Source organism: Prionailurus viverrinus, chromosome B4, assembly GCF_022837055.1.
Source record: "Prionailurus viverrinus isolate Anna chromosome B4, UM_Priviv_1.0, whole genome shotgun sequence".
Taxonomy (NCBI): Eukaryota; Metazoa; Chordata; class Mammalia; order Carnivora; family Felidae; genus Prionailurus; species Prionailurus viverrinus.
The window spans coordinates 34,587,399-34,605,854 of record NC_062567.1 but is presented as its reverse complement, the minus strand read 5'-3'; the positions used below and the strand labels follow the sequence as shown (position 1 = coordinate 34,605,854).

Genomic DNA, 18,456 nt, shown 5'->3' with positions numbered 1-18,456 from the left:
TTATATGCCACCTGCATTTTCTGGATTCTTCTCCCCAGATAGCATCTGCCCCATTCTGACATCTGCTTCTGTTGTCACATCTCCTTTCTGACACTCTCATGGCCCCATTACAAAGACTCTTGTGATTACATTGGACCCATCCAGATAATCCTGGATAATCTTTCTATTTCAAGATCATTAATTTAATCACATATTTAAAGTTGCTTTTGCCATGTAAGGTAGCACATTCACAGGTTTTGGGGACTAAGACAGAGACATCTTTGGGTGGCCATTCTCCCTACCAGAGGCACAAATTACCAAAATGGATACACAAAGAAACTTATTGGTTGAATGGCCCTGTATCTATTAAAGAACTTGAACTTGTAGTTAAAAATCTACTCACAAAAAACCCTCCAGGTTTGGCTTCAATGATGAATTATATCAAACATTTAAGGAAGAAATGAACTTTGACTCTTTATAGCAAACACAAAAATTAACCTGAAATAGATCACAGACCTAAACTTAAAAGCAAAAATGATAAAACTTCTAGAAGAGAATACAGAAGAACATGTTTTTTGGCCTTGGGACAGGCAAAAAAAAATTTAGATAGGACACAAAAAACATTAAGTATAAAAGAAAATGTTTTTCTTTTTCAAGTGTTTTTCTTCATCAAAATAAAAACCTTTGTTCTTCAAAAGACAATGTTAAGAAAATTAAAAGGAAGATACTGACTAGGGAAAATATTTGTAATGTATACATCTGACTAAGACTGCTTTCCAGAATATATAAAGAACTCTTACAACTCAATACATAAGAGAAACAATTCAATAGAAAGAGTAGGCAGACAAAATAGATAAATGGCTAATAAGCACATGAGAAGATACCCAACAGCATTAGTCAGAAAAATACCTATTAAAGCCATTTTAAAGCTACTACTCACTCAAAGTGATAAAGTTTTAAAAGGCTAAAATTACCAAGTGAGGATGCAAAAACACCTGAACCTCTCATACATTTCTGGTGAAAATAAAAAATAGTACAACCACTTTGGAAAACAATTTGAGTTTCTTATTAAGTTAGATATATATTTAGTATATGACTCAGTAATTCCAATTCTAGGTTTTTCCTCCCAATAAAACATATGTTCACACAGACAGCTTTATTCAAAATAACCAAAACCTAGAAACAACCAAAATGTCCATTTTCAGGTGAATAGATAAATTATGGTTTATTCATACCATAGAAGACCACTCATAAATAAAAAGGAACACACTATTGATACCATAACAGAATAAATGAACCTCAAAAGCATTATGCTGAGCACAAAAAAACAAACACAAAAGAGTATATACTCTATGATTGCCATTTACAAGAAATTCTAGAACAGGCAAAACTAATTTATCTTGGCAAAAAGCAGATGAATGGTAGACCAGGACTGAGGATAAAAGCAATTGACTGCAAAGGGGCATGAGGTTACTTTTTAAAATGATGTTAATTTTGATTACATGGGTGTATATGTTTGTCAAAACTCATTGAACTGTGCATTCAAAGTGGGTGCATATTATTACATGCAAGCTGTAACTAAATAAAGTGGATTTTTTTAATAAAAGAAAAAATTAAAATTAAAAAATGAATCACATCCCTAGTGATTCCAACACAGCAGGACTAACATGGGGCCCAGAAATCTGCATTTCCAACAAGTCCTATGGATAATAATGCAGGTTGTTTTACTTATAGAGATAGTATTGTCTCTATGAGCACCCAACTCATGAAGAACAAATCAACTAGACAAGCAAAGAATTCAGAAGAAAAGTGTTTCAGTTTTTGTGTACCCTCGTTCTATCCCTCAACTCCCATTCTTTAGTTGGGGGATCATTACCGAAGGATCCTCCCTGGTACTCTGTTCTCCCAACTGTTGGCTCAGCTGTGGATAAGCCTCCTTCCTTCATTCTTTACAAAAGGAAATTTCCTAGGAAAATAAATGGGAGGAAAGCAAAATAAAAACATACTGCAGGTGCAGAGAAACCAATATATTTGCAGAGCACATATCCTTTCCCATAAGGTCATTCAAGTCTGGCACCAGATGGGCTTGGCTGGCCCAGCTCACTGGACACATGGTATTCACAGATAGGCCTACCTTGGGGGAACACAACCTGTGTGGAGAGTAGAGCAGTACAGTAACAGATATGCTAAGATATGCTAAGAGCACTTATAGCCCAGAGGAAAAGGTAATTTCTCTGCCAAATTAGATTAAAGTGCTCTATTTCATTCCTGAGTCCTTCCTGCTGTCTCACATATCTTCTCCATCTTCTGCCCCGCTCCCCCGTTCTGTCTCATTGTTGCAATCTTTTCCATCCTTCATAGCTTAGCTGAATAACACCTCTTCCTGATCAGATCACCATAGTCAAACACAATCTATTCCTCCCCTGAGCTCCTATGGCACTTGGCTTGAAGAGCTCTCACAGAAATTTTGATTTGTATTTTAGTTGTTCATGTGCACACCATACCTATTGTATTTGATTATAATCTCCTTGATTATAGAAACCATAAATTTATTATCTATGCTAAGTATAGCCTGCATAGTTCCTAGTACATTACTTAGCAATTAATGGGTGTTTCATGTACATTTATTGTAGTAATTTATGAATTATTCAGCTCATGCTGATTCATATCTCTGATCTTTTGCTCATTCTGTTCCCCCTTTCTGGAAAATCCTTTCCACTTTAAGTGTTACTTTCTGCAAGAAACTTTCCTAGATACTCCAAGCTGTTGGGCTCCTGTAGCACTCTGGGCATATCTCTATCTTATAACATACAACCACCATCATATATCAAAATTAAGTATTTACTACCTGTTTCACCTACTTAATTGTAAGCTTCAAAAAGCCAAAGATTCCATCCTAGTCATCTTGATCTTACCATCACCTAGCTCAGTGTTTGTTAGGAGGATGCATTTCATAAATGTTTTTCTTTTTGTAATTAATTCATTTATTTTGAGAGAGAGAGAGAGAGAGAGAGAGAGAGAGAGAGAGAGAATCCCAAGCAGGCTCCACACTGTCAGCACAGAGCCCAATGTGGGGCTCGATCTCATGAACCGTGAGATCATGACCTTAGCCAAAATCAAGTGTCAGCTGCTCAACTGACTGAGCCACTCTGGTGCCCCCATAATTGTTTTTCACACAGAATAATCTCTTCAGAAGTTTCTGGAAGCATGAACCCATGACACACAGGGTTTGGTATATTTAGTTCATGTTCATATTAGAGTGGCCAAAATTGTCCTGAGGACAGTTTTGTCCAGAGAACACCCAGCATAAACAGACTTCTCACCCTAAGTTTCCTCTTGGCTGAATGAAGGACTAGATGTTCTCTAGGGTCCCCTATAGTTCTATGACTTTTGTGTCTCAGGGAATTCCCCAAGAGAATATATTGTTTAGTACAAAAGGGGCAAGTGTGACTTCTTTTTCAAATTTTTAAAGAACACTTTTTATGTTTATTTATTTATTTTAAGAGAGAGAGAGAGAGAGCGGGGAAGGAGTAGAGAGAGGAGACAGAATCTCTAGCAGGCTCCCTGCTCTCAGCGCAGAGCCCAACGCAGAGCTCCATCTCACGAGCTGTGAGATGATGACCTGGGCGAAAGCAAAAGTCAAGGCTTAACCTACTAAGCCACCCATGCATTCCAGAAGGTGTTAAAGATGACCCCTAACCTCTGGGATGGCTGGACATAGGAAACAGAAATCATGACCTCTCAGGATCCCATGACTTCCTCGTTTTAAATACATTTCTCTTTCCTTTTGCCACTTTCTCTCTCCCCCGCCCCCCAACATTCTCTCGGTCTCCCTCTTCTTTCCCTCTTTCCTTATCTGCTTCTCTTTTCCTACCCGTCCCACCGCACTCTCACAGCACAGGTACATCTACCTCAGCCGCTTTCCTTTTCTCCCCTGATTTATCTATCTCCAGTCTCTCGTTTATGCTGCCCCCGCGCCACCCCCCACCCCGCCCGACTCCCTCAGTCGTCTCCCTTTTCTCCTGTCAGCCCTGCAGGAGGCCGAGACTCCTCACGAAGCCCGGAGGTGGGAGGGTGGGTGGGTGGGCCCTGGCGCCGCGGTCCCGCCCCTCGGTGCGTGTGTGAATGTCTGTGTGGCCGTGACGCGGCGCCGGCGGCTGGGAGGGAGGCTGGGCCCGCTGGAGAGGGAGGTGAGCGGATCGCTGGGGCTGCTCGGCTCCTGCGCGCCCTCGCGCTCCCCGCCGCCCGCCGAGGCGCAGGCAGGGCGCAGGCGGCGGCGGGCGGCATGGAGAGCCTGCTGGAGAACCCGGTGCGTGCCGTGCTCTACCTCAAGGAGCTCACGGCCATCGTGCAGAACCAGCAGAGCCTCATCCACACCCAGCGCCAGCGCATCGACGAGCTGGAGCGGCGGCTGGACGAGCTAAGCGCCGAGAACCGCAGCCTGTGGGAGCACCAGCAGCTGCTGCAAGCCCAGCCTCCGCCCGGGCTCGTCCCTCCGTCGCCAGCCCCGCTGCCCGTCACCCCGGCCACAGCCGCCGCCGCCGCCGCCGCTGGGGCCCAGGAACCGCTCCAGAACCACGGACAGCTCTCGCCCGCCGCGCCGCAGCCTGCGCCGGAGCAGCCACCGCTTCAGCACCACGGACAGCTCCTGGTGCAGCCCCAGCCGGGCCCCAGCAGCAGGGCTCACGCACCCCAGTCTCCCCACCAGCACCCAGTGGCGCCCGGGGCCGTCGCCGACAAGGAGAAAGAGCGTCCCCCGAGTTGTTGCACTGCCGCTGGAACCCTCCTTCAGCACAAATCCCCCGCCGCCCTCGGCAAGGGCGTCCTGAGCAGGAGACCCGAGTGAGTGGGGAAGAAGGGATGGGGACTGTTGTGACAGACAGGGAAGCAAATGGGTAAAAGGAGGAGATAAGGGGAAAACCAGGTGCACCTAAGAGTCTGAAGGACTAGAGTAGCCTGAAGTGAAGAGATGAGCAGATGCTTGGAGGTAGAAGTGTGTCAAGGAGATTTGGGGGAAAAGAGGGATTGATATCAGTGTTTGAGAGGGCTGAGGGGATGCTGGAGCAAAAGAGAGCATCCAGACCATTACTGGGGGCAAAGGAGGAAAGAAATGGGTTTTAAGTTATTGGGGATACCGGTTTTAAAGAGGTTTTAAAGAGGACAAGATTGGAAGGAAGTTTTGGTGAAAATTAAACCAAAGAAAAAAGAACAGTTGAATTTTTTTAAGTTAGTAAAAATTTGGAAGGGAGTTTGGGTAGTAAAATTATTTGAATGGAAAGTGAGATATGAAAAAGACAGAGGCTTGGCAAAGGGACATGTTAAGAGCTTTAAAACGGCTAGGGTCTAGGCATAGTAGAATTGGAATCTGAGAAAATTTAGGATGCAGGGGATACAGTTGAAAAGCAGGTATGATGTGAGAAGGCAGCGGAGCTGGAGGTAGAGGAAGATAAAGGGTGAGAGAAAGCATTTCCCAGAGGAATGAGTCTGGCTCTTTAAGTGATGCAGTGGGAGTCAAAGCCAGGAGTGGCTCTTTGGGGGAAGCTTACTCTGCTCTGACCTGAGTGGGCATCTTTCTTCTGAATCCCCATAGAACTAAAGGGGTGCAAAGACACATCCCACCAAGCCAGTGGAGGACTGTGTTATAGCCTGAGGTCTCAATCTGGCTATAGCTTTTTCCTCTGACTCAAGGAGGATTTCTGTGTAGGGTGGTTGGCAATTGTGGAAAGGGAACAATGATGAAAGGGATAGTTGACAAAAGGAATTGTTGGTATTTGGATGTTTAAATCTCTCTGTTATGGCTGGTGACTGCAAATCTTGTTTCCGCTTGGTTATCTGGTGATAATAGGAATCCTCATGTTGGGTCCTGAGAGAGATATACTCATTAACCCCAGGGAGGGACTCTAGAACCTCAAGCTCTTTACTTTCAGTGTCTGTGAACTAGGGACATGGGAAGAAGAGATGAAAGAGGACTGGAATATTCCCACCTCTGTACTGGAAAGGCTGTGACATATCAGCTTCCTTCCTCTGATTATACAGGTGATGGGAGAACTGCATGGAAGAACAGCTCAGGGGAAATCAGTACCTAGTCAGCACCTGCCCCTGACAATGGTGATGCTAAAGGAAGAGTGGGGTGGGGAGAGGAAGGAGGAGAGCCAAGAATCCCACCTTCATCCAGTCTCAGCATGTTTTAGGTCTGCAGATACTTGTGAAGATTTGATGTATTCCTTAAAAACTCATTTTCTCCTCACATCTACATAGTTAGAGAAGTTGGGTCAGGATATGTTAGCTCACAGGGTAGATTTGACTGGAACTATGGGCTCTTAGGGGTGAACATCCAGGATGATCTGGCTTGGCAAACGTATAGCACTTGATTCAGGCCCCAAGAAAATGCGGCTTTCTTCCCCAGGTCCCTCAATGGCCCATTTGCTCTTCCTTCAGTTTCATGGTTTTCTTTCCTTATCTGGCATAAAAAGCAGAAAGTCAGTTTTCCCTCAGTGCCCATGGTTCAAAAAAGACAATATTCTTACAAGGTATTGCCTGGCTTTTCCCCCAAATGGGGGGGGGGGGAAGAAATGGTCCATTCATTTCCCTGGGGGCAGCCACAGTTTCCTGGTAATTATCGTTCTTCACCTGATTCTTCTCCTCATGCCCTTTGATATCTCCCTTCTCTTTCACACTTTCTTTTCATCCCTTCAGGGAAGCATGAGCAAGAATGATTTAGTTAATTTTTCTTGGAGAAGGACTTTACTGTGGTCCCCAAAGTAGCTTAGAGAGCCCAAACTCTCCTTCCCAGGTGCTCTTGCTGGGAAACCAGGGATTTAGGAATCACCTGGATTCCTATCCAGCCTCACAAGTCAAAACCAGAGACAAACCATAGTGTCCTCATCTTTTCTTCTCCTTTGTCCTGCTTTTGCTTCCCATAGGAGCAAAACAAAAACAAGAAGTAATTAGAATGGTGGAGGAGAGTGGAAGTTGTTAAAAATCTTTCCCTTAGAAAGTTGTGCCAGGCAATAAGAGGTTAATACCACAAGTGGCTCCTTCCTTCCTCCAGATCCTCCAGCTTTTCCCTCTGCTCTCTCTGAGGCTGGATACCAAGATACTTAGAGAGAATGCCTTACCTCCTCCCTGCAACTCTCTCTCCCCTTGGGTGTGAATCATGGACATCTTGGCTGGCTGAATGCCTTTTGTGCCTTTTGTGCCACTCATTTCTTTCCACGGTTCTGCCTAACTTCAACCTAAGTCCCCCTCCACCCCCACAGAACCTCAGGAATAAATCATTGTTGCTAACTACGTGTTTGGCCCCACCTTGCTTTCTACCCGTGACCCCCATTTTGTATGGCTGTCATCCTCTGCCCATACCTCTCGATGGTGCAGGGCTAGATGCAGCCAGCAGGCAGAGAGAGAGAGAGAGAGAGAGAGAGAGAGAGAGGAGAGAGATCTTTATGGATAGGGTGAGATGAGGAGAAGAGCAGAGCCAGCAGCCCTCTCCCTGGTGTTTCTCCTGGGGAGCTCCCTGCTGAATCAGTTCTCTACTGGGCGTGCTGAAGTAGGAAGACGATATGACAGATGAGGTCTTTGGATCATAATTTTACTGAAATCTTTTCTCATTTTTTACTTGTCCTTCTCTGGCCTCGTTATAGTAAGAATGCAGCCCTGGTGAGGTTGCTGAGGGTTGAGTGCGGGTTACAAGGGCCCAGGCATTGTGTTAGATGCATTATCTTCCCACACGGTTTGTCTCTTATCCTCAGAACTCCTCTTCCTGCCCAAATCCAGGAGAGGCAAGAGCCTTGGGGAATCTGGAACCAAAAAATAATGGATCATTTAATTGTCATCAGATCTGCATTAATATGCAGCCTGGCCTCTCTGCCTTCTTTGCTGAGGGAGATGGGAAAGTGGTGGCCCTGGAGGTCAGGCCAAGGAAGCAATGATGAGGGGGTGAGTGAGTGCAGACATACCATGGAAGAAAGATGCTGGAGGGGTTAATGTTCTTTCTCTGCATGCTTCCTGGCTCTTGCTAAGCTCCAGCCCCCACTGTTTTTGCCTCTTAATGAAAGCAGTGATCTAGCTTCCTCCTCTTTATTTTTTCAATCAAGGCTCACAGCATCTACAGAATTGATTATCCCTTTTCCTGGCTGGAGTCAGAGCCTCAGCCTGATCGGGCAAAGTCTACTTCTTGCCATGGAAGCACATGACCCTCCCTGAGGCTACTGCTTCAGTGTGACCACAGCTCCTCTGTCTGAGCACATGCTTGCACACCCACCCAGCCATGCATTTAGAGCTGGTGGATCCCAGGGCTTTCCCGTGTTCCCCAACCCTTAAGCAGAGGATTACTGGAGGCTGGGTAAGATTCCTGAATTGTGAATCAAATTCAGCTCCTACTCCCCACCTCCAAGTAGCCATGAAGTCTGGGTGGCTCAGTAGCCCCTGTCCTCTCTTCTCTTCCTTCGTCCTTTGTCTTCCTTTTATACTTTCTCTTCCTCACCACTTTTTCCTTTCTCTTTGTCCTTCCTTCTCTCTTTACTCTTTCTTCTCTCCCCTCAAACTCTTTCTCTCTCCCATATTTTCTTCCTTCTATCTATCCGTTGGTTCCACGTAAGCTGCCCAGGGAAGTCTCCTCTTCTCTACTCCCATACTTTAAGTGTGAAATAAATCTTAGGTCAATTTTTGAGCTCCATGGTATCATACTGACTGGAGGCTGAAGGATAGTTAGAATGTCATTAGATGTGCTTCTTAGCCTGTTGTCTAAAATGCTGATTGGAGCAGGTGTCTCTGCTCCTACTGAGTCAGGGTTGTCCTCCTGGAGATGGCAGCTCAAGTCTGGCCCATTCTGAGAGCTATTAAGAGATTGTGAAGGTCTGTCAGTCAGTCAGCTGTATTTTATCTAGTGTCCGGTCCATTCAAAACTGTATACCCTGTGCTGGGGAAAAACAGGAAAGAAGCAAATAGTCCTTGTTCAACATACATGAGACATATATCAAGAAATATCTAAACAAATATAAGCAGATTGCTGCTGCCTAGAGCCACCCTCTATCAGAAGAGAACAGGGTGAAAAGAGGGAGCATATAAGTCATATTGAGAGCCCAGAGAGGTTATCTTGGTTGGAGTCAAGGGTTTATGTCAGGAAGAGTAAGAGCCAAGGGTAGCTGGAAGGAGGACAGAGCCCTGAAGATTCAATTCACAGAGATACCTGTATTGCATATGAACATCATCCCATCCCCTAAAAGTACAGTCCCCCCTATCCTAATCACCTCCTACTAGGCTAAACCCTTTCAACAGAGTAAGAAGGGCCTTGATACTCAGAGTCCTTGTCTACCTGTAGCTGGAAGGCCTGCTTTGCTGGGGAAGCAATGAGAAGGTCAGTGCTCACCAAACTGCATATCCTCCTTTTCTTCCTCTACCCCCAGCAAGAAGAGGACTTCTTGCCGGTCAGCTGGAAAATGGGGCCAGAGTGAAGGCTCACCAAGAGGAAGGAGTGTGTGTCTTTTTGCTCACCTAGAAGCCGGCACAAAGTAGGCACTTATAAAGATCCTCTGTCCCCTGCTTGTACAAGAGCCCAGACCACTGCTCTTTCCAATTTTTCATCCAAAAAGAACACAATTCAAGAGAAACAAGTTACCCCTGCTTCAGGGAAAACCCACTGGTCTCTGTCCTCCTCACAAGCTCCCTGTGTCTTGCTCCATCCTGCTCTGTCCTTCCATATCCCCAAGCCCTTCCCAGGCCCACAGAGTTAGCACCATAAGGGCCCCATACAAAGGCATCCTGGAACATTTTCCTATTGGCCTGAAACCAAGCAAGAGGAGCAGCAGTTGGTTCTGCTGATTCAGCAAATATCTGTGCAGCCTGAGTTTCAAAGGTCACTTACGAGAAAAGGCAGATGGGGTCAGGTCTGGGTGGAGAGCTAATGAAAGTGAGGCTGATATGGGAAAGGAGGGGAAAGGTGGGATCAGCAGTAGGACCTGTGGTCCAGAAAGAGACTTGGATCCTGAATTTAAATCCTGTGTAAAGATTTTTAGACAGACTGACCTTGTTGGGGACCCTCAAAACTTTTCACTGGGGCCCAAACGGACTCTCTATGGCCCTGAACACTAAGCAGCTGCTTAGTAAGGGGGTTCTTATAAGAAGTCCTGGGGACACTCTCATTGCGCCTGGCAGATCCCCAAATGCAAGGCCATCTGGCAGGATTTCCAAGGCTTGGGCGACTGCAGCACCTTCCTCTTCTGCTTCTGGAAAAGCACAAAGTGTAGGTTCTCATACAGGCTGGAAAGGGTTTCTTGTTTCCATGGAGGAAGGTGGTCACCTCCATTTCAAGGAACATGGGCATTAACAAACAAACAAACAAAGATCAGGAATAGAATGAGGGAGAAATTAGGTTTTTCAGGCTAAGAAGAACTTAAGGAAACCACAGAATCACAGAATTTTCAAGACCTAGGCGGTTAAGAACATGGCCTTTGTGGGGCACCTGGGTGGCTCAGTCGGTTAAATGTCCGACTTTTGATTTTGGCTCAGGTCATGATCTCACTATTTGTGGGTTTGAGTTCCGCATCTGGCTCCATGTTGACCATGCAGAGCCTGCTTGGGATTCTGTCTCCCTCTCTCTCTGTCCCTCCTCTGCGCTCTCTCAAAATAAACATTTACAAAAAAATTTTCAAAAAGAACATGGGCTTTGAAATTAAGCAAATCTGGGTATGAATCCTGCTCTAACATCTACGAGACTTTACATTCATTATTTTCCCTCTTTAAGCCTCTGTTTTTTTCATTTATAAAATGAGAAGTAATATATACGTTGAAGAGTTGTAAAATTTAAAAGTTAAATAGTATCATTTGTTAGTACTGTTCAGGACACATAGTAAGTGCTTAATACATTGTAGTATTTCTACAGATAAAGAAACCAGGGCCTAGGGCCCATCCACAGTCAGACCACAGTGAAAGACTAGAATCCAAGTTCAGGATTCCTCCATCCTTCCAAGCCTGCTTTCCCCCTGTGCCCTTTTCTCATCTACCCCTCTACCTTTGGACAATGCATACCCAAGCTATTGCAGATATGAGAATGTGGAGCTTACCCTGAAATGCAGCCAAGCAGGACAAATCCTCTAACCCTTGGTGATCCGTGATGAGGTCCCATGACTTTATAGCTGGGAAATACTTCCTTAAACTCAACTAAGTGTCTTCTGTTGCATCATTGTGAGATTATTTGCACTTCTCCTAAGGAAATCAAAGGGATCTGAATTATCACCCAGTGCCCCATGGTGATAAGAATGACCTTGCCCATTTTCTAAGTGGGGAAACCACAGTCTCATCTAGTATATGAACTTGTCAAGGATTAAAGTAAAGGGTGAGGGGAATGGAATCTGAACCAGGAGAATGCTTGCAACTTCCCTGGAATGAAAGCTATATCCATTCTTCCAAATTCTTCCATCCTGGGGATGGAAAGGTAGACCTGCTCTTTGCTTACCTCTGAGGTCAAAAAGTTGCAAACAACAGCAGAGACTGGCTGAGAAAAGGAGAGTCTGATGTGTTGTGGGAATTGGGGTGGTGGTTGAGGGGAAAGGCAGGGAGCTGGGGGAGGGCTCTACTTTCTCTGATCAAGCCTAGAGAAAAAAGAACTTTCTTAGATGAAATAACATCTAGGAGAAACAAAGAAACAAACAAGCAAACAAATAAACAAAAAAGAGAGTGGGCTTCTGAAATTCCATCCCAGGGTGGTTGTGACTGTGAGGCCACCACAGGCAAAGCCTGCTATGTGTGGCCCTGGGCACCGTGGGGGCATGGGCTGTTCTGCTGTTGCTCTTTGTTTGGAATATCCCATCTGGGAGGGTTATGTAACTCTGCAGGACCAGTGTATGTGCTGAGTGGTACCTTTTGTCACCAGCAGGCAGTCAGGCTACTGTGGACAGAGGCCATGCAGTCTTGTCCAAGTCCCCGCCCACACTCTGTGCTGGCATCAGGCCATTCCCTCTGGTCACAGCTGTAGGGGCTGGAGGGCTTTAGGAGCTGGATCAGGGTCCTCCTGCCCTTAGGGGGAGTCAGAGCTGGAAAGGTACTAAAAAGTCCTTTGGTCCAAACTTCTCATTTGGCAAATGAGAAAACTGTGGCCCGAGAGGTGACTGATGCTTCCAGATGCATCAGTGGCAGAACTGGGCCTAGAACTCATCATCTGGTTCTCCTGACACTATATGGTAATGGGCTGTGGGCATACAAGGCCAAACCTACAGCTAGTTATGGCGACTCAGGGGACCCAGGGAGGTCTCTGCCTTCAGACTAGCTTGCCTGTGCCAACAACTCCACAATTAGAGATTCCTTACGATACTTCAAGGTTATCCCCCTTGTTAAAATGCAAATTCTCCTAGGACAGGAGAAAAACAACACATTTAGCTATATCAGCCTTCACACTTCAGCATGAAAGAGGTTTTATTTGAGCAGTGTCCAAGAGCCGATTTGATAAGGAAGGAGGATGCCATGGTGGCACCGATTGACTAAGGGACCAGGCATGAGGCTCACAAAAGGTTGAAGGGCTCATGGGGGAGGCTGTTGAAAGCCTAAATGATTTTCAGCTCTGCTGTATTTTTCAGGGAACCAGCACTGCTTTGCCTGGATCTGGCAAGCGAAGGGGCAGGGGGACCCATGGCACTCCTGCACTGGCGTGTCTTGGAAAAGTAATTATCTGGGTCGTAGAGGGATACTTTCTCAGTGAGCTTCATGTGCAAGTCATAAGGCAGGAACTTAAGGAGCATCCTGACACTTGGTAATCTCTTTTGATCCTTTTTAGGATCTTAAAATACTTTTTTAGTTGGCAACTCTATTGGGGTTTGCTATGCAGTGGGAACCTGTGGACAGGAAGGGTTAACAGAAAGGAGAGGTTGGTACTTCATGGGCCTGGAACAAATGGGGGATGAGAGGCTACCTCAACATCTCGTAGGTGCTTGATGAATACTGCCTGAATAAATAAGCTCTTAATATGTATGATCCAGGCCGGCTCAGCAGTTGCAGAGTGGAGGGAGGCAAGGGTATGGTGTCAGAGCTGAAGAAGATCTCAACTGGAGGGGAGGCCCCACAGGGGAAGTAGATTGTACTTAAGCCCAACAGCCCAGTTTCTGCAGTTAGTATGTGTGAGAACCTAGATCAGTGGCTCAGCTCTTAAGGCCAGTTGGGGAGTGAGAGGCATATGAGGGCTCCTCCCAGCTAATAGAGCCCACCCCCATAGCTATCCATGAGCATGGAGAAGCCTCCCCTCCCACTGCCCCCAGCCTCTGACCCCAGACCAGTCTGGTCCTGAGCCTGGGAAGCTGTGTTAAGAGTTAAGCATGAGAAAGCCCTTTGAGTGTTTCATCTCAGGGCCACCCACACCACCCCCCTGATCTGCCCTTGGCCTTGTCAGAAGGCTGTATAAGAAATAGGCAAAAGGTTTATGATGATGGGAGAGAAAGGAAACCCAAACTGTGGCCAAGTGTCCAGGTGGAAAGAGAAGAGAGAGCTGGATTCTGGCCTGGGAGAATGCAATGGGAACCAGTCTCAAGCTCCAGGCCTCTTTACTCCTATTTCTCTACCAGACAGTATCAGCTGTGTTGATGGAAATGTCAGGACACTGCAGGGAGGGTGAGTGGATGTGTATAAGGTGTGGACGTGCTTGCGGGACTGAGTGGCTGCAGTTGTGCATGGGTGAGTGGGTTACTTGGGCTGGGGAAATGGATCACAATGGACACCATATAAAGACATGCAGGTCTCACAGCAGAACTCAGCAGGTCTTCCCCCCACTTCCCCAGGACACCCCGCTCTGGTCATACTGTCGGAACTCTGGGTTCTATCTCCTTTCTCTGCATGACTTACTTCATCTCTCTTGGCTAGCCAGTTTCTGCTGGGTCTTCCCCTCTGTAAAATGGGGTGAGTCTATAATGCCTCCACTCCCTCACTCTGTTGCAGATGTGAAAGAGACCTGGCCTCCAAAGGCTGTGAGCTCCTGAGAGGAAGGCTGTCTGGAGGGTGGGCAAGTGCAGGGGTTGGGGATCTGAGACTCTCTATTGAGGTACCGTGTTTGGAAGTTCAAGTAGCCTGCAGCGGCGTGATACATGGAAAGCTGCCCTGTGGTTTTCCCTGAACCTGACTTTGGGTAGCTTCCGCCAGGGCCTGGCACCACATGACCTCTCAGGGCTTTGGAGCCATCAGGTCAAACCAGCTGCCTCCCTGCCTCCAACCAGGAATACACTCCCCATCCCAGGCAGAGAGGCAAGGGAATTCCACGATTTCTTCCTTGATAAATGATTCCAATGCACCACGATTTTCATTCAACACATCAGTTCAACCCAGTGATTATTTTAAAGCAGCAACAGCAACACAAACTCTGCAAAGCAGTTGGGAATCTCTTGCTTGTGTCTAGTTTCAGTATTTCCTGTGCACAGTCTGGTCTTTACAGAGATACCCTGGCTGCTTCCGAACCGGCTTATTTGGCATCTTTGAAATTCTTGGGGCAACTTAAATGCTAAGAGGCAATCAGGGAGGGCCGGGGGCCCAAGGGTATTCCAGAAGCAGGCTGGACTCTGACCACGAAGTCAGGACCCGAGTTCTGAATGCTGTGCCCACCCTCACAGACCCCAAGTATAAGCTTGGTGCAAATCCTTCCCGTTCTCTGGGCCTTGGTTTTTTCTTTGATCAAAGGGGACAATCACTCTTTGCTCAGCTCTTCAACTCTGTCTCCCCTCGATTCGCCAAGTCCACGAAAAGGAGAGCTGTTAGGAGGTTGCTGCAGCACGAAGGACCTCGCTCACACGTGAAAAGTGGCTTCCAAATGATAAGAGCCTTAGGAAGGGAGCTCAGGAAGGGGGATAGAGGGAGACTGAATTCACTCTCGCTTTCAAGAAGAAAAAGGAGACCCCTGCAGTGTAGGGCGTTCCCTGCAGGTCGGGGAGGAACGAGGTGAATGCTGCAGAGGCTACCAGCTATAAGTGCCCAAGGAATTTCCACCGGGCTCCCTCTGGATTTTGCATGAAAACCGGGAGCAGCTGGAGGGGAGAGCTCAGGAATCAGGAACCTCTGCCCCCCGAACTCGCTCGGAAAGCCTGGGGAAAGCCCTTCCTCCTCTGGCCGCTTCCCCGGGGGCTTCTCCAAGGGGAGGGCGCGTGCCGCCGGGCTTTCGGCTGCGTGGGCGGCTTGGCGAGCTGCTGACAGCAGGATGGAACCTCCGGCCCCCGCGCCGCGGCCCACCCCGCGCCGAGCTCTGCGCTCCCCCGCGGGGGCGGGCACCCCGGCCGGGGGAAGCCGCGCGCCCCCCGCCTCCCGCGCGCACGCGCCCCGCGCCCCCAGCCCTCCCCCGCCCGGCGCGGCGCCGCTGAGTCACCGGCTCCGGAGGCGCAGCCTTGGCACCTGTGCGCTCGGGCTCGGCCCGGCCCGCGGCGCCCCCGCCCGCCTTCCGGGGGCCTGGCCGCGCTCGCGCTGCCGGCCTCCGCCTGAGGCCCCCCTGCCCCTCTCCCTGGTCCCCTCTCCCCGCGCCCCCGCCAGTCTCTCGAGTGTGACCGTTCCCCTCGGTATCTCTCCGCCCCGCGGCCCCCTCCGACTCAGCCCGGCGAGCGCACCGCCGCCCGCCCACGGCGTCTGGGAGCGCCCCCCGGCGCCACCGCCGCCCGCGCCTTCCCGGGAGCCGAGGGGGAGGTCGGGGGGCCTCCGTGCTGCGTCACCGTGCGGCCGCTGCTGCTCCTGCTGCCGCCGCCCGCGGCCCTGCCGGCTCCCCCCGCCCCAGACCATGACCGCTCCGCACGAGGGTGCGGATCCTTTCCCAGGCCTCCCTCCGTAGGCCCCAGCCCAGGCTGGTGTGAGTGGATCCCCTTTGGAGAAGGGGAGGAGGCGGGGGCGGCTTCAGGGATCAGGATGGTGCCACCGAGGTCCGACTTCTACACAGCATCCACCTCCCCTAGCTTCCCATGCACCCAAGACATGTCGGCGAGAGAATCCCGGCTGTAACTTAGCTTCCCGTGTTTATATTTGTGCTTTATAGGATCACATAATCTTGGGATTCTGGCCCAACCTATGATGAAGCATATGGCTTCATTTGTAGCACTAGGTTTGAATCCTGACTCCGTCATGAGCTGATACTCAGTAGCGACAGGCTTGGTTTTCGTATCTGTAAATGCGGATAGGGATAGTCCTAGCTTCATAGGATTGCTGTGGAAATTAAGAGGAAATGCCAATAAAGCACCAAGCAAGGGAAGTGCCTGGCACACAGTAAGGACTCAAAAGAGCATAGTAGTTGCTGTTATTTTAGGACCTTTGGAGTCAGAAAGTGGTTTTTGAAGGTAGAGCGCTCTTCCTTACCTCCCTGTGGCTTCCAGAGGGTGCAGAACAGGACGACTTCTCCTTCACAATCCCTCAAACATTTGAAGAAGGGTCATCTCTTCCTTTCCTTGCCTTCCTGTCCATGATCCACACCCACCCCCACGCCTGTCTTTTTTTTTTTTTTCCTTTCAGAAGAACACACCTAAGCCTACCACTTCCTGTTCCACATGGCTTTGTGGGTCGCTCTGTGTGGCCACCTCATCACTGCTTTCTAGAACACGGGAGCTAGGAATGAGTCCTTAGCCCAGGAGGTATGGGCAGACCAGCCTGGGCACAGGGAGCCCCTCCCTCACCCTGTACCAGCAGGGCAGGTTCTGGATCCTGCCCAGCTTTGGATGGCACCTGGGAACCCACTGGCTTTCTTAGCCCCTGGCCACAAGTGGGACCTATCAAGTGAGGTCAGCGAGGGCTGAAGGACTCTGTCCTCAGACTTCTGGTGGCCTGTACTCCTGCAAGTGGCTTTCGTTTTAACACCAAAAATGCTGAACGTTTCACCTGGCCCTGCTGGTTTTCATTTTGTTAATTTATTTGTGCTCTTTTTAAAATTTAAATTACCCTTGGGGCTCCTGGGTGACTCAGTCACTTAAGTGTCAGATTTGGGCTGAGGTCACGATCTGTCAGGTTGCTGAGTTGGGGCCCTGCATCAGGCTCTGTGCTGACAGCTCAGAGCCTGGAGCCTGCTTCAGATTCTATCTCCCTCTCTCTGCCCCTCCCCCATTCATTCTCTCTCTCTCTCTCTCTCTCTCTCTCTCTCAAAAATAAAATAAACATTAAAAAACTTAAATTTAAATTACGCTTTTCAAATAAATAATACATAGCACAAAATTAAAAAATGCAGGAGTTGATAGTGAAGTGTCTCCCCACCCTGTTTCCAACCCCTTCATCCCCATTGCCACCCCCCAAAAACTACTGTTAGCAGCTTCCCATGAGTCCTTCCACGGATAGTCCATGTACATTCAAGCAAATACACACACACACATACATAAATGTTTGTATATATTTGTGTTTATGTGTGTGTGTTTCTTTTTACACAAATGACAGTAAGCTATATGCTGTTCTGCACCTTGCTTCCTCCGCCTAATATCCATTTGGTGATCCTTCCATATTTAATATAAAAAGAGCCACCTTATTCTTTTATAATAGCTGTAAAATATGCCATTGCATGGCTGCGAATCTGAATTCTTTCTTCTTGTCTGCTGAAGTTTGGAAGGCAAGCTCTGGGTAGCCTGCTTCTGTGTAATTCTTTGGGGTGTGTTTTTCTGAGAGGTGGGTGGGTAGGCACACATTACCTAGGAGGGCTATTTCAACTTGGACCTCCATCAGCTGCTGTAGTCTCCTGCAGACATTGGTAAATCGCGGTGGAAATAAGATTCAAGAAGTGTACTTCCTTACCTGAAAAGTCTTCACCACTCTTTTAGCTTGGCTCCCTTTGTTGCCTACAGCCATCAGGATTGGGAGAGCTGCCAGGGTGTTATAATCTCCTTCATATGAGCTGAAGGTGGGTCCTAAAGCCCCACCTCCTTCAGGAAGTCTTCCTGGACTGATATGAGGAAGAAACTGAGGTTCTCATCACCACTCTCCCTACCTCCCACCCCTGACTGAGTATACTCCAGTCCTTGCAAAGTATGAAATCAATTCTTTATTCCTTGGTTTAAAAGTGCTTGTTTTCTTTTCTACATAAGTGTATATTCATGGCAGGTGTGTTCTTTCACTTAACAAATATTTGATTGTCTACTGTGTGCCAGTTACTACTGTTCCAGGCACTGGGGTACAGTGGTGAACAAAATATCCTCAACTCCCTTTGTGAAGCTGACAGACCAAAAACTAAGCAAGATTAAGAATGAAACCATACAGCACATCTGATGGGAGGGGTGTTCTGGAGAAAAATAAAACAGAGAAGGGGACCTGGGAGTAAGGGGGTTTACAATTTCAAACAGGGGACCCTGGGAAGGCCTCCCTGAGAAGATAAGACCTGAGCAAAAGGCCTGGAAGAGGGGATTCTGTGCCATCGGGGTGGGGGGTGGGGTGAGCGCTCACAGCAGAGGCAGAGTCCTGGTGAGAGAACCCACCTGGTTGTTCAAGTAAGACAGGAGCAGAAGGACTGCAGGGAGAGTAGTCTGAGGCAACATTGGAAATGTTGGTGGGGCATGGGGAAGG

At 48.0% G+C, this 18,456-nt stretch overlaps 1 protein-coding gene across 1 annotated transcript in view; it reads left to right on the top strand.

Annotated features, from left to right (window-relative positions):
* Positions 1-4,264: 4,264 nt before the first annotated feature.
* Positions 4,265-18,456, top strand: part of IQSEC3 (IQ motif and Sec7 domain ArfGEF 3) — a 104,852-nt gene continuing 90,660 nt past the window's right edge. The window contains exon 1 of the mRNA XM_047867497.1: positions 4,265-4,821. Coding sequence (XP_047723453.1) covers positions 4,265-4,821 — 557 coding nt within the window. The remainder of the gene's footprint in view (positions 4,822-18,456) is intronic.